The sequence below is a fragment of the Artemia franciscana genome, chromosome 7 (assembly GCF_032884065.1).
Source record: "Artemia franciscana chromosome 7, ASM3288406v1, whole genome shotgun sequence".
In the NCBI taxonomy this organism is placed as follows: Eukaryota; Metazoa; Arthropoda; class Branchiopoda; order Anostraca; family Artemiidae; genus Artemia; species Artemia franciscana.
This window is the reverse complement of record NC_088869.1, coordinates 20,979,719-20,996,800: the sequence shown is the minus strand read 5'-3', so window position 1 is coordinate 20,996,800 and position 17,082 is coordinate 20,979,719. Positions and strand designations below refer to the sequence as shown.

At 33.4% G+C, this 17,082-nt stretch overlaps 2 protein-coding genes across 3 annotated transcripts in view; one reads left to right on the top strand and one right to left on the bottom strand.

Annotated features, from left to right (window-relative positions):
- LOC136028974 (RNA-binding protein Nova-2-like) overlaps window positions 1-5,212 on the bottom strand; it is a 30,965-nt gene extending 25,753 nt beyond the window's left edge. The window contains exon 1 of the mRNA XM_065706970.1: window positions 5,017-5,212. Coding sequence (XP_065563042.1) covers window positions 5,017-5,101 — 85 coding nt within the window. The 5' untranslated portion in view covers window positions 5,102-5,212. The remainder of the gene's footprint in view (window positions 1-5,016) is intronic.
- Window positions 5,175-17,082, top strand: part of LOC136028975 (cytochrome c oxidase assembly factor 6 homolog) — a 67,063-nt gene continuing 55,155 nt past the window's right edge. The window contains exon 1 of one of the 2 annotated variants that reach the window (XM_065706972.1): window positions 5,175-5,284. The gene's annotated coding sequence lies outside the window, so the exon portion shown is untranslated. The remainder of the gene's footprint in view (window positions 5,285-17,082) is intronic. The other variant, XM_065706973.1, reaches the window with a different exon arrangement.

The following is a 17,082-nucleotide window of genomic DNA, read 5'->3' as shown; positions in this document are numbered from 1 at the left end:
GCTTATTTTCCCACCAAGTTTCATCCCGACCCCTCCTATCTAAGCATTTTCAATGATTTTAGGTTCCCCCACCCCAAACTCCCCCAATGTCACCACATCCGGTTGAGATTTAAAATAAGAGCTTTGAGACACAATATCCTTCTAAATATCAAATTTCATTGAGATCCAATCACCTGTTTGTAAGTTAAAAGTACCTCATTTTTTCTGATTTTTAAGAATTAACCCACCCAACCACCCCACCCCAACAACGCCCAAAGAGAGCAGATCTGTTCTGGTTATGTCAATCATGTATCTAAGACTTGTGCTTATTTTTCCCACCAAGTTTCATCCCAACCCCTCCACTCTAAGCGTTTTCCAAGATTTTAGGTTTCTCCCTCCCAACACCCCCCCCACAAATGTCACCAGATCCAGACAGGATTTAAAATAAGAACTCTGAGACACAATATAGACAGGCATTGTAAAATGGGTTTTATATTCACAAAGCATAGCTTTCCAATTTATCATCAGGAACCTTTAGAAACCAAGTATATATGTTAGGCCAGGAAGCAGTCCTCAAACAAGATGAGATTCAAGAGGATTTCAAAAATCCTTGCTTACAGTTTAACACTGATGAAACCATGATGCACTTTAATCCAGAAGCATTGAAAAAAACAAAAGAAATTACTGAAAAGGGGTCAAGAACAGTGTATTGTCATGTAGAAAATGAAAAAGAGGGAGTGACTATCCTCTTATGTATGAATACAGCAGGGGAGTACCCTGAAGCCTTGATGCTGCTAAAAGGAAAGCAACCAGACTCCATACTCCTCCAGAACATTCCAAACAGAATCATGGCAAGATATACCAAGAGAGGATGGATGAAGCAGACAGCATTTATTGACTTTGTTAAGACCATATTCATCGCAGGGCTAAAAGCAAGAGGTTTGCATGGCAAAAACAACATTCTTACTCTTAACAGCCATTCAAGCCAAATATCTTATGATCTTTCTGTCTGTTGCAAAGATAAAAAAATTCACTTGCTGCAACTTGTCCTAAACACAACACACCATCTCCTACCTGCAGATGTAGGGTCTTTAAATCTTTAAAAGCTGCTTGGGAAAACCACATTATTTCTTTCAAAGCTGGTCTTTGCAATCAAGAAGAAAATACAACATTATTTCAGGCAAAAAATTAAAAAGTCAACCATAGCCCAGCTTTAATCAGGGTCCTTCTACAGTTGAAGGTGCTTCAAATTCAACCCAGCCCATCTTTACTTCCACCAAACCTTTGGTTATCACTCCCTTCAGCCCCGGTTTACCAAGAAGACCCCAAAGAACCAAAAACTTCTCAAAGAAAAGGACCTGCACCACCTGATCCTTGGTTTTCTATTCCAATAAAATCAATTCTAACTTTTGAAGGAAAGAACCAGAGCAGAAGAGGTGGAAAGCTCAAGCACCACAGAAATACTTGTCATCCAGTGAAAAAAGCATTGAGTCTCTGAATGGAGCATATGAGAAAAACCAAAGAAACAACAACACAAGGTATGGTATAAATTTGATAATGTTCTCTCCCTTTTTTGCTAAGCTTTCATTCTGTTTCTATTTTAAAGCACTTGGAGACTTCTTGATGAATTTTTGAGGCAAATTTTAGATTCACATACTCAGAACAGTTTGTTTTCAAACATCATTTCAATGTTTTGGCCTAGTATTCTTCATAAAAAGGTCATTTATTTGTTTTTAATGATCAATAGTAATTCTCTCTAATATTTTGTTAATCTTCAGCATTTTCTTTCATTCAGTAGGTAGTAATGATGTACCTCCCAAATGTTTACTAACTTTTGCTGTAACTTTACAAATGGTGACACAATTTTCTAATTGGTTAAAAAAAGAGTATGAAAATAGTAGTATGACCTATACCCAAATAATCCACCTTAGTTGGTAAATGCAGCAGTTTTACCAACATGTGCAGTGAGTTTATGTATTGTATTCAAAATAGATTATATGCTAATTATTAAAACAAAAAAGTTGGTAAAGATAACCAGAGATTTGGTAAAACTCCTCACTCTCTCCCAAACATATTAGCTAGTAATACCCATACAGAAGACAGTAAATTTCTATCAGTATAAAGTTCTTAACTTTAGAAAAATAGCCACTATATGCCCCCCATCACAAATTGTACTATGGGACAAAAACTGATAGATTCAAGAGAAAACATGAGAAAAAATAAATCACCAATCCATACCAGAAAGTATGAATAGATTTTCAGCCTAGAAATTTAGATTTCTTTCAGGTTTACAATTGTACTTTAATTTAGCTTCTTTTTTCAAGCAAAGGATAGAATACCCTATCTAATCTGTCTGTTTTTTGTTTAGGCAGAAATAAATCTGAAAGCGCTGATGACAGTGGCATAGTTGGTGTTGTATATATTTTTACTAAGCATAAAATGGCTGTGGGTGCTTTTGGGTGAATTGTGACAGGTGTGAGGGCAACATGCATCATCACAGTCTGTAGACAGATCCTCAGTATCCCTGAGGATCTGTCTATGAATTATGCTGGATCATTGAAAGAGTCTGACAAGTTCTTAAAGTAAAAAAAAAGAAAAAAGAAATTTACTACCAGATATGTTTAGAAGAATAGGCATAAAAGTTATATTTTCTTAGTTAATACTGTTTCCTTTTTAACATTTTTTACTTTTTGATATCATAATTTTATTTGTTTTCAATACAAGTATCTGTAGGTTTATTTTTTTTTACTTTTTGACATTGTTACTTTTTTGTTTTCAATACAAGTATCTGAAGATTAAAATATAAAAGAGCTGGTCTGACCCCTGTTGTAAAACCATTAGTTTCCCATGTCAGTCTTCCAGTTAACATGTTGGTGCATGTGACCAAAAAGCAAGTTGTAAAACTGTTTTGGCATGTTGTATGTTGACTGTTGGCAAAGTACTTTTACATATTTAGTAATGCTGATTTTAGTGTATGTTTTGAGGTGTATGAAAATGAGCAGTGACAAAGCTTTCAGGTGATGTATAAATTATAGCTGTCAGTTTGTTTATGGTTTTTGTGTTGATAAAAGTTTAGAACTAATGTTTGAACAATCATCTAACTGGTTTAGTACCATATATAGGTAAGTTTATTTCTGGCAGTGGGAATTTCTTCTGGGTATTGGCATCTTCATTTGCAATGCCTCTATACATTAATGAATTTCTTAAAAATCCCATGAAGGGGGGTAGCCCAGCTAAAGAGAGAAGACTGAATGAAATCAAAGCTTTATAAATTAATACCAGTTATGCTAGAAATAAGAGAAATTGGCATCAAATTTATCAAGAATAGTATATTAAAATAAGGCACTTTGTGTATTATTCAGAACACAATCAATAAGTGAAGTTAGGTTATTTCATGTTATAAACAACAATGCAGGTGCATTTTATTAAATATTTTATGTATAGAGGTGCTTAGGTTAGGTATTTGATATACAGAGGTAGTTATTCCAATTGATAATTGTCTTCTTAGAAATGCCTAGCTCTTGTTCACACCAGGCACATTTGTCAATTCATAAACCCAGCAATAAATGAAATGAACTGCAGTAATAAATGGTATTCTACTGTCAACAAACCCTGTATTTCCAAGCAAATTGACTTTCTTCAAACATGGCCAATTGTTACACTTCCAAAAATGTTCCTTCTTATAAAAGTATAGTCATGCTGTGTCTATTGATGCACTGTTTTGTTGTGGGTAACAACCTCTTATCCTTGAAAAATATAATTGCCTCTTTTTCAGTCTTTGGCTAATCCAAAATCTTCATTTCAAAATCCATGTTCAAACACTATCTTTTATCACTGTGCATAGCAAACTATATTGAGTTCTGTTTTTGTGGCTATGAAACTGGATTTTTGCATTGTAGTTTGTTTCAAAAAAGAACCCAACTTCACTTATTGAGTATGCTCTGAATAATGCAAAAGTACCTAAAATAAACCTTACCCAAATTAGGCCTAGTATCTAGTGGTAGGCTATGTTCACTTTATTTGTAAGTCAATAATATGAACTACTTAATATTTACCAAAAAGACATTGAGTGGTATCTTTGCCTTATTCCTAAATCAGTAATTTAAACTTCTATAGATTTACAATTTAGACTAAGTGATTGTCAATGAATTGCTATTAGGCTAGTAAACTAGGCCTGTTACAAAATGATGTTAGGCTAACAATCAAAGAAAGCAATAAATCTGATTAGTCTGAATAGAAACATGCTGTAATTATAAAGTAAAGATTTCATTGTTCTAGTTGGCCTAGCCTATTTAGTTTAAGGCTAGTTTTGTCAATTTCCTAAGCTAGGCTTAAAAAATAAATTTCCAACTTACTATTTGATTATAAATCCTTTTTTAAAGTTATATAATCCATAAGCATTGATCTATCTCATTTAAGTTCAAAATAATAGGCATAATCAAAATAATATCTCCATTTTTTTCTCCAACATATTTCTTCTGTCAGCTTTGATATTTTTCTATAACAAAAAGGTGAAATGGCTGCTTTAAGGTGGCCTGAAAGAACAAGAAGAAAACAAAGTTGATTTATTTTGAATTTACTTTTATAGACTTAACCTTGACGAATTCATGCTTATGAATGTTACAACTTTTACAAAATGAATTTAGCCTAGCCTATCATGAAATAGCAAGTTTGAAACAAATATTGTAAACCATTTTTATATCCAAAAAAATATATAGGCTAGAATGACATTATTTTCAAGGGTCCTAAAGGGCTTAAAATTCAATTTGCAAGAAAAGCAGTTATTGTGTTCAAAATGAGAAAAAAATGGTATATTGAATCTAGTGTTATCTTCAATTTATTTGTAGGCCAGTAATATGAGAAACAAAACATATAGCCTATCTCTAATACTTCTAAATTTCTTCTCTGGAACCACAAGAATGTACTAGGCTACCCTAAACATGGCAACTACATTGATAGACCATTTTCTGGGATCTGGCTTGCAAGAATCCCCGGGAAGCCTAATTGAAACTTACGCACTGAAAACAATATATTTACCATCTCCTAGGGGAATATCAGTCCAATTAATTTTTTTCCCAGTATCTTCACGGGTTTCATCAAACTTTCTTTTTCCATTAAACATTTTTCAAATTGCCGTTCCAAAAACCTCAAAGGATTCTGGGAGTTGATGAATGCGAAGTAAAATTTCACATTTTTAAACCAAACTACCCTTCGTTTATTGCAGAAAACGTTCGAGTCAGAAAATAGAATATTTCAAACTTAGATAACGTGGTATTAAAATAATGTATGATAAAGCATAGGCCTAGTAAGTATTTTCGTTCTATTGTTTATTGAACTGCTTAAAACTTCTTCAATAGTCTCTGGTAAATCTGTAAGCAAACACATAATAGACTATTCTGGAAATTAATTCAAAGCATTATAAAATTAGGCCTTGACTTTCTGTATCATTTCTAAATTGCTTATGCATTTCTTCCCTTTACCCCCTTCTATGGAAACATTGATAGCCTGAATTATATACGGTTGATGAGTTTTCGGTAAAATTCTACTTTAGCTACTTTTGACTATTTTGTAAAGGGGTTAGGTTATGAAAAATGAAACTTTCAGGGATGGTTGTACAGACTAAAGTATGTTCTAGGAAGGTATTTTGAAGTAGGCCTACTTACCAGGGTAAAATTCTAGTTAATTGACTTCTTGCTATCTCAGAAAGGGTTTAGGTTAGGAAAATAAAACTTTCAGGGATGGGTCTACAGGCTAAAGTATGTCCTGGGAAGGTATTTTGAAGTACCTACCTCCACTCCTTCTCCCTCTAGAGGGCCCTGACCTTTGATGACCTTTAAAAATAGGCCTATGTGTGTTATAAAAGCAAAACCTTGCAAAATAGATCTTCTGCTTAATTGAAGTACAACAAAATTGGGTAAAATTCTAGATAATTGACTTCTTGCTATCTCAGAAATGGTTTAGGTTAGGAAAATGAAACATTCAGGGATGAATCTAAAGACTAAAGTATGTCCTGGGAAGGTATTTTAAAGTACCCACCTCTACTCCTTCTCCCTCTAGAGGGCGCTGAAATGTGCCTACATGACAGGTCTATACCTATTGAATTTTGACAAAACAACATTTTACCTTAATTTTCAGTTACTGGTTGCTTTTTCTTTGCCTTTAGTTCTGAAAATACAATTCCAGTTATTTGAGTCAAATTTTGAGCCTTGTCAATTTTTTTTCAAAATTTAGGAAATGTATTTGCATATCTTTAAAAGCTTATAAAATGGAATTGAACAAATTTATGAAGCTGAAAAACAATTTTGTTGTCCTTCAATTAAGCAGGAGATCTATTTTGCAAGGTTTCACTTTTATAACACACATATTTTTAAAGGTCATCAAAGGTCAGGGCCCTCTAGAGGGAGAAGGAGTAGAGGTAGTTGCTTCAAAATACCTTCCCAGGACATACTGTAGTCTGTAGATTCATTCCTGAAAGTTTCATTTTCCTAACCTAAACCCTTTCTGAGATAGCAAGAAGTCAATTAACTAGAATTTTACCCAAAATTGTTTTCAGCTTCATAACTTTGCTTAATTCCATTTTATAAGGTTTTAAAGATATGCAAATACATTTCCTAAATTTAGATAACTTTGAAGACCACACTGCCTTTCCATGACAAAAGCAAAACAGTTCAAAATAGGGATGATACCTTTTTATTGACAGTGAACAGATATAAAATTATTTAACTGGATATTTTGAACACATATACAGTGTTCATCATCAGCAGTTTTACTGCTGATGATGAACACTGTATTTGTGTTCAAAATATCCAGTTAAATAATTTTATATCTGTTCACTGTCAATAAAAAGGTATCATCCCTATTTTGAACTGTTTTACTTCCTAAATTTTGAAAAAAAAAAAACATTGATATGGCTCAAAATTCTACTGAAATAACAGGAATTGCATTTTCAGAACTAAAGGCAGAGAAAAAGCACCTAGTAACTGAAAATTAAGGTAAAATGTTGTTTTGTCAAAATTTCAATAGGTATAGACCTGTCATGTAGGCAAATTTCAGGGCCCTCTAGAGGGAGAAGGAGTGGATGTGGGTATTTCGAAATACCTTCCCAGGACATACTATAGCCTGTAGACCCATCCCTGAAAGTTTCATTTCCCTAACCTGTACCCTTTCCAAGATAGCAAGAAGTCAATTAACTAGAATTTTACTGAATCTTGCTCTATGCAGTAATATGCACTTGGAACAAGAGTAAACATTTACCTTAAAAAAAACTTGGTAAAATTCTAGTTTATTGACTTCTTGCTATCTTGGAAAAGGTTTAGGTTAGGAAAATGAAACTTTCAAGGATGGACCTACAGGCTAAAGTATGTCCTGGGAAGGTATTTTAAAGTACCCACCTCCACTCCTTCTCCCTCTAAAGGGCCCTGGGATTTGCCTTTATGACAGGTATATACCTATTGAAATTTTGACAAAACAGCATTTTCCCTTAATTTTCAGCTACCAGTTTTTTTTTTAAATTTAGGAAATGTATTTGTATATCTTTAAAACCTTATAAAATGGAAATTGAGCAAAGTTATGAAGCAGAAAAGAATTTTGTTGTACTTCAACTAAGCAGAAGATCTATTTTGCAAGGTTTCACTTTTGTAACACACATATTTGTAAAGGTCATCAAAGGTCAGGGCCCTCTAGAGGGAGAAGGAGCAGAGGTAGTTGCTTCAAAATGCCTTCCTGGGACATACTTTAGTCTGTAGATTCATTGCTGAAAGTGTCATTTTCCTAACCCAAGCCCTTTCTGAGATAGAAAGAAGTCAATTGACTAGAATTTTAAACATTCTAGTTAATTGACTTCTTGCTATCTCAGAAAGGGTTTAGGTTAGGAAAATGAAACTTTCAGGGATGAATCTACAGACTAAAGTATATCCTGGGAAGGTATTTTGTTTGATTGTCATCTTTGCTTACACTGCATGCATGCAGCCTGCACTGCAATTGATGTAGACATTGTCCTTGCTCTGCAGAAACCCTCAGGATGTTTCTTTCTTTTACCTGTGAGAAGTACTTAAACCAGGGTAATATAAAATAGCGACGAAGACCACACTGCCTTTCCATAACAAACAAATACAACGTAGAAACAATAGGGAAAGTTTTTTCAAGACAATGGAAATTATTTATGTAGATATTTCGGCCCTATGTCCAAGGGCCGTCTTCAGCACAATACAATACTATATATATATATAAAAGAACTTACATCAAATTGTGAGAATTAAAACTGAATATAAAAACACTTATTAAAACAATTTTTTTTTAAAATATAGCCCTAGCATCCTTACTTCAGCGAAGTTCAACCAGGACTGGCGAAAAGAATGAAATGAAGAAATATAAACTCATTCAAACTAAAGAGAATAAAATGATTAGATGCAATTTCTTAAAGCTAATCTTGCTTGTTTAGCAGCCTGTCTCAAAGGCCTTTTCGTAGTTGGTTCAGTACTATTATAAATTGGTTTAGTAAAATATTTTGTTAGATCATTTTTAATTAAATTTGAGTATAAAGAATTTAGTGAGTATTCCCCCAAGTCCCTGTTCAAAGAAATATTTTTATTGATTTTGAGATTAATTTCAATTGATTCTCGAACCACCTGTTTTATTCCCAAATCATTACTAATGAGTGAAGAGTTTTCAAAAAGTATCATGTGGGACGGATTATTAAAAATATGCCAACCTAGAGCAGAATCAAAGGAATTGTTGGAACCATTTGAAATTAAGGCCTTGTCTATGTCATTTTTATGCTGATGTAACCTTTTGTCTAGATTCTGATGGGTCCTGCCGACATAGTATTTTCCGCAATCACAGGGTATTTGATAGACCCCTCTTTGGCGAGTAACTGGGGTCTTATCTTTACCCGAATTTAAGAAATTGATGATTTTAAAATTGTTAGTAAAAACTACGTACAGATTATTTTTTGTGCAAATATTTTTTAATTTTGTTGTAATCTTTGGGATATACGGAAGATAGACAATATTTGGGGGCTTATCAATAGCCTCACATTGTGAAGTATCTTCTTCGATTTTACAAGAATGTCTTTTTATTCTACGGCTAATTATTTTATTTACAAAAGGAATGGGGTATCCATTACCAAAAAGAATATCTCTGATAAAATTTATTTCTGCATTTATATATGAATGGGAGCAAATATTTAGGGCACGATCAATGAGGGAAATTACAACTGCTCTTTTAACTTGTGGGGGGTGATTTGAATTAAAGTGAAGATATCTATTGTTTTGTGTTGGCTTTCGATATATAGTAAAATCCAGTTCATCAGCTTTACGAATAATTAATACATCTAAAAACGGTAGTTTATTTTCAATTTCAACTTCAAGGGTGAACTGCAAATTTCGGTCATAAGTGTTAAGATGATCTAAGAAGCCCCGAAGTTCAGCTTCCCCATAATTCCAAAGTGAAATTACGTCATCCATATAACGACCCCAATAGACATGTTTTAGAAAATAAGAATTCAATGCCCAATTCTCAAGATTCTCGACGTAAATATTTGCTAGTAGCCCGGATAAAGGTGCCCCCATGGGTAATCCATTTTTTTGCTGATAAAAAGAATCGCGAAATTGAAAATACATAGAAAACTTATTACAAATTTTAACAAGAGTCATTAAAACTTCACAATCAATTCCTGTCGCTGAAGTCTCGATCAAGTGGTAATTTTCTTCTATTTTGTTTTTTAATAATTCCTCTGAAATAGTTACATCTATATTTGTGTACATGGAAACAATGTCGAAACTACTAACTATTGTGTTTTCTGAAATACTTGTGTTGCTAAGTTTTTTAATCAAATCTGCCGAGTTATGAATATAGGAATTTTGAGAATATAATAAAGGTTTGAAAGCTGCACAAAGCCATTTTCCAATATTGGCAGCGGGAGCTTTAGTACAAGCCACAATAGGTCTTAAGGGAATACCCTGTTTATGTATTTTTGGTAAACCGTAGAGTTTAGGACAGAAACTACCACGGGGAAAAAATTTATTGTATAGTTGTGGGGTGATTTTACCATTTTGTTTTAGCTGCTTTAATTCATTTATAATATTATTAGTGAACTGATCAGTAGGATCATGAGTTATTGTTTGATATGTAATTGTGTCATTTAAATGCGAAAAAATTTTGTTGTCATAGTCTGTTGTATTCATGACAACAAGTGAATTGCTTTTGTCTGCTTTAGTTATTATAATAGAAGGATCTTTTCGGAGATTAGATAGTATTTTTATGTCATGCAGATTTTCCGGTGTGGAAATAGTAGTACCTCCTACTATTTCCACACCGGAAAATCTGCATGACATAAAAATACTATCTAATCTCCGAAAAGATCCTTCTATTATAATAACTAAAGCAGACAAAAGCAATTCACTTGTTGTCATGAATACAACAGACTATGACAACAAAATTTTTTCGCATTTAAATGACACAATTACATATCAAACAATAACTCATGATCCTACTGATCAGTTCACTAATAATATTATAAATGAATTAAAGCAGCTAAAACAAAATGGTAAAATCACCCCACAACTATACAATAAATTTTTTCCCCGTGGTAGTTTCTGTCCTAAACTCTACGGTTTACCAAAAATACATAAACAGGGTATTCCCTTAAGACCTATTGTGGCTTGTACTAAAGCTCCCGCTGCCAATATTGGAAAATGGCTTTGTGCAGCTTTCAAACCTTTATTATATTCTCAAAATTCCTATATTCATAACTCGGCAGATTTGATTAAAAAACTTAGCAACACAAGTATTTCAGAAAACACAATAGTTAGTAGTTTCGACATTGTTTCCATGTACACAAATATAGATGTAACTATTTCAGAGGAATTATTAAAAAACAAAATAGAAGAAAATTACCACTTGATCGAGACTTCAGCGACAGGAATTGATTGTGAAGTTTTAATGACTCTTGTTAAAATTTGTAATAAGTTTTCTATGTATTTTCAATTTCGCGATTCTTTTTATCAGCAAAAAAATGGATTACCCATGGGGGCACCTTTATCCGGGCTACTAGCAAATATTTACGTCGAGAATCTTGAGAATTGGGCATTGAATTCTTATTTTCTAAAACATGTCTATTGGGGTCGTTATATGGATGACGTAATTTCACTTTGGAATTATGGGGAAGCTGAACTTCGGGGCTTCTTAGATCATCTTAACACTTATGACCGAAATTTGCAGTTCACCCTTGAAGTTGAAATTGAAAATAAACTACCGTTTTTAGATGTATTAATTATTCGTAAAGCTGATGAACTGGATTTTACTATATATCGAAAGCCAACACAAAACAATAGATATCTTCACTTTAATTCAAATCACCCCCCACAAGTTAAAAGAGCAGTTGTAATTTCCCTCATTGATCGTGCCCTAAATATTTGCTCCCATTCATATATAAATGCAGAAATAAATTTTATCAGAGATATTCTTTTTGGTAATGGATACCCCATTCCTTTTGTAAATAAAATAATTAGCCGTAGAATAAAAAGACATTCTTGTAAAATCGAAGAAGATACTTCACAATGTGAGGCTATTGATAAGCCCTCAAATATTGTCTATCTTCCGTATATCCCAAAGATTACAACAAAATTAAAAAATATTTGCACAAAAAATAATCTGTACGTAGTTTTTACTAACAATTTTAAAATCATCAATTTCTTAAATTCGGGTAAAGATAAGACCCCAGTTACTCGCCAAAGAGGGGTCTATCAAATACCCTGTGATTGCGGAAAATACTATGTCGGCAGGACCCATCAGAATCTAGACAAAAGGTTACATCAGCATAAAAATGACATAGACAAGGCCTTAATTTCAAATGGTTCCAACAATTCCTTTGATTCTGCTCTAGGTTGGCATATTTTTAATAATCCGTCCCACATGATACTTTTTGAAAACTCTTCACTCATTAGTAATGATTTGGGAATAAAACAGGTGGTTCGAGAATCAATTGAAATTAATCTCAAAATCAATAAAAATATTTCTTTGAACAGGGACTTGGGGGAATACTCACTAAATTCTTTATACTCAAATTTAATTAAAAATGATCTAACAAAATATTTTACTAAACCAATTTATAATAGTACTGAACCAACTACGAAAAGGCCTTTGAGACAGGCTGCTAAACAAGCAAGATTAGCTTTAAGAAATTGCATCTAATCATTTTATTCTCTTTAGTTTGAATGAGTTTATATTTCTTCATTTCATTCTTTTCGCCAGTCCTGGTTGAACTTCGCTGAAGTAAGGATGCTAGGGCTATATTTTTAAAAAAAAATTGTTTTAATAAGTGTTTTTATATTCAGTTTTAATTCTCACAATTTGATGTAAGTTCTTTTATATATATATATAGTATTGTATTGTGCTGAAGACGGCCCTTGGACATAGGGCCGAAATATCTACATAAATAATTTCCATTGTCTTGAAAAAACTTTCCCTATTGTTTCTACGTTGTATTTGTTTGTCAGGGTAATATAACCAGCTCTAAAGTTCTCAGTAATAATATATATGTTCAATGCAGTAGCTTTGTTACTAGTCAAACAACACAAATCAACCTAGAGTATTCTCAGTCTCCACATACAGATGAACAGGGTCTTACAACAGATCATGTTCCTGAACAACATGTCTACAGAATTCACATAAGGCAAGGCTGTAGAAAGGCAGATAATTGCACGTTTTTCCATATTTGCATGGATTATTTCAAAGGCATCTGCTATGATGAGTGTTGTATTCTGCCTCACAGATCTATGTGTAAAAAATTTGCTCATGGCCTTTGTTTCATGAAATGTTGTCCTAATGTGCATCTCACTTCCCACAGAAGAAAAAGCTATGTTCCAATACTGAATTGCAAAGTTCAAAAAATGAGGAGTAAGAAATTCCACCTCTGTTAAAACATGGTTACCAAAGACAACAATTTACAGTCCCGTTTATGAGCTTAAAGCTCAAACCACCTGTCTTAAATCAGCCAATGCAGATCCCTCCCTAGCATACCAACCACTCCTCATGAAACCTTGGAGAAACTGGCAAGAACCAACATCTGCCAGCCTTCCAACAATATATCCAGTACTAACAACCAACCAGTTTGGAATTTCAAGGAAATCAACAACTCACTCACCCCTCAAACCATGTCTTCTGAGCATCCCAGCTTGGAACCAATTCAATATGCTGGCAAGGAGATTCAATACTGCAGTGTAAAGCCCTTTTTTCATCCCTATATATTTCCAAAAATACTATTATCAAATGTCTGGTCACTTATTAACAAATTAGAAGAGGTTGAACTTAGCTTGAAGAATGAACTGGTTGATATTGCTTGTATCTGTGAATCATGGTCCACAACTGAAGATGTTGTAGTATTTGAAGGATGTGATACCTATTTCAAACCTAGAATGACACCCAATGATATTACAGTACCACATGGCGGTGGTGTTGGTATTAATTGTCAATTGCCTATAAGAAATTGAGTTCTCACTTTCAGTAATATACCAAATAAGCATGGTTTTGAAGTATTATGGTTGTGGTGCTGGCCTAAGAAGCTTCCCAAGGAAGTAGCATCACTGGTCCGCCCCATGGCCCCTATCATAAAGACCTTGTGAATTACTTACAGAATTGTACTGACTATGTACAATCCTTGTATCCTAATGCTGGTATCATAATGTATGGTGACATACGTTTATTCTGTAAGGAATTGTTAAAAAAATACTGTGAAATTTTCCCACAAAAAAAAAATATATGTGAAATCTAATGATAAACCAGGGATTACTCAAGAGATTTGGAATCTGATAAAAGTGAGAAATGAATTGTATTTAACTAGACCTGTAAAAGATTTCAAAAGAGTAAGAAATTTAATCGCATATAAAATAAGATGTTCATGTAAGCAGTATGGTTCTAAAATAATAAGCAAAATATATAAATCCAACCCAAGGAAGTTCCATGATTTAGTTCAGAACATTATCAGCAAAAAAGTAACCAGAGTTGAAGTGAGAGATGTCAATGGTAAACCCCTGTTACCTAGTGAAATTAATGACTGTTTTGTATTAATTTGTAAAATTCCTCTGCAACTAAGAAAAATACCACCAAATGATTCAGTTTCAAATATCCCTATGCTAGAGATTTGTTCAGTTGCTAAAAAGTTGAAGGCACTTGATTCTCGTAAATCTAGTTATCTTAGTGAGATACCAATTAAATTGATAATTGAGTGGAATGATCTTTTATCTACTCTTTTAATGGCAATTTTTAACCAGTGTTTTATTGATGGTGTTTTCCCATGTATTTTTAAACAGACGTATATAACACCAATCCCCAAATGCAAAGCACCTAAAGATATTACCAATATGAGGCCAATTTCAAAAACACCTGCTCTCTCAAAAGTCTTTGAAAGTTTTATTTTTGATTGTTTATTTGAGGACATAAATGATAATATTGATCCCCAACAATTTGGATTTAGATCCAGGCATAGTACTGTTCATTATTTGGTTGCATTGTTGAATACTATCCTTAAGCACTTAGAAAATAATGGGGCCTATGTTGATGCATTATTTGCAGACATAGTTTAGGCTTTTGATAGTCTTGATCATAATGTAGTTGTGGAAGAAGCAAAGGCTATGGATGCCTGGCCATTTGTTGTATGAATGCTTGCTAGTTTTCTTTTTGAAAGATCTCAGTGTGTCCAACTCCCTGATCATGAGCCATCTGAATTTGTAAATATTTTTTGTGGTCCACCACAAGGGACTCAATTAGGCCTGCTTTCTTTTCCTAATTGTTTTTAACCGTATTTTAACAACAGTTTGTGAGCGTTTTAAATTTGCTGATGATTTAACTGTTTTATCACTGCGACTAAGCCCTCCGACTACTAAACAGTCTGACTTGATCAAAATCTATCATGATCTAAAAGCTGAATTAGGAAAGGTAAAACTGACAGTCAGTGAAACTAAGAGCTCTTATATGACGTTTACCTTCCTAAAGGGTAACAACCACTCTTTTCATAATTCCATACTGTCAACAAAGAAAACTGTTAAAATACTTGGGATACTTTTGGAAGATGATTTCAGATGGAATTTGCAGGTTGACTATCTGACTAAAACTGACGCCTAGCTTTTACATTCATTTTCCAACCTAAAAAGATTTGGTACACCAACTGAGGTTTTAAAGTCTGTATACTGCAGCTATGTTAGACCTTCTCTTGAGTATGCATACCCTGCTTGGCATCCAGGATTGACAAAAGATCAAAAAGATAGACTTGAGACAATACAAAAAAGAGCTGTAAAAATTATGCTTGGACAAAACTACTCGACTTACGAGGATGCACTGAAACAACTCAATTTGGACTCACTTGATAGTCGTAGGCATGGCTTAACATATAGATGTGGACTAAATTGTTTGAATTCCCCAACTCATTGTCGTCTACTACCCAACCTTGGGAGTCCCCCAACTGAAGGACCAGTTACTAGACTAAAAAAAAAAAAAAATTGTCCACAGTTATTGACTTGCTCAGCATATAGTACTGAGAGATATCGCAAATCATTTGTCCCATATTTCACCCGTCATTTTAATAATATTGACACAACTAATATTTAATGTTTGATTAATATAATGTTTGTTGAAATTTTCCTGTGAGTGTTTTTGAAGGTATAAATTATTTTTGTCATGACATGCTAATTCTAGCTCTGGCTATTGTAGTGAATAAATATATTCTATTCTAACTTTGCTCAATCCCAATTTATGAGGTTTAAAGGTAAAATTCTACTTTGGCTACCTTTTACTATCTGGGAAAGGAGTTAGGTTAGGAAAATAGAACTTCTTGTAATGAGCCCAGGGACAAAAACAGACTCTGGGAAGGTATTGTCATGCTCTCATGTTAAATCTCTCCTTATTGCTAAGTCTTAGAAATTTGCCTACTTCAAAGGTTCTACACCTACAGAAAATTTTATGAAACAACATTTTACTTAATTTGTAGTTATTGGCCTAGTTTCTTTTTCTCTGGTTTTAGTTCAGAAAGTGCAATTCCTGTTGTTGGATTAGAATCTTAAGCCATATCAATGGTTTTTTTTTCTAAATTTTGGAAATATATTTGAGGATCTTTTAAAGTGGTAAAATTATAGAAAATCATAGTAAATATATACCACTAGAAAAAAGTAAATAAAGAAATAAAGAAAGTAAATATACCACTTGATGCCTCTTTTTATGTTCTTTATGAATATAATAATCGCTTCTACCTTAATTTGAGATTTAAGCACTTTTAGCTCTTAAAAATTGCAAATTTTTCAAAAAATTATGACAGTTCACATAACTGACTTACTAATAAAGTAAACATACCACTTGATGCCTTTTTCTTATGTTCTTTACAAATATAATAATTGCTTCTACTACAAATTCAAATTTAAGCGCTTTTTAAGCTCTTAAAAATAAGGAATTTTCAATTAAAGTACAAGCTATCTGTCGTTTCTGACAAAATAATGCTACATTTTCTCTGTGCTGTTTTTGACAAGATAATACTACATTTTTTCTTTGCTAAAATTACTTATAATATAAAAAAGTAATAGTGCAGTAAGGAGAGCAGTAAAATAAAAAATTACTGCACTTCAAAATATCCGCTATTGGCATCAATCAGGCTGTTGTAGACTGGCTGATGAATTTCCTTACAAAGCGCAAGGAGAAAGTTCGCTTATTTGCTACAGATGGCAAACCAATATACTCTGACGAGGCTGAAGTAATGAGCGGAGTACCACAGGGAACTGTACTGGGTCCAACTCTATTTCTGATTTATATCAATGACATATTTAACCATATTGACAATGGCATGCACCTGTTCGCTGATGATGCTAAACTCTTTGGTATTGCATGTCCTCAGAGTATCCAGCGCAACATAGATGAGTTTGGACCCATGACGGACTTCTCCAATTTAATGCAGGAAAGTGCTGTGTATTTGGACCCAATAACCCAATGGCAAACTACACAATCTACAACCCCACCACCAAAGTAAGAGAGCAACTAAAGAACAGAACAGAAGAAAGGGATCTAGGCGTCATTATTGATGATAAACTTAAATTTTCCAGCCATGTCCAGCATGTTGTTTCC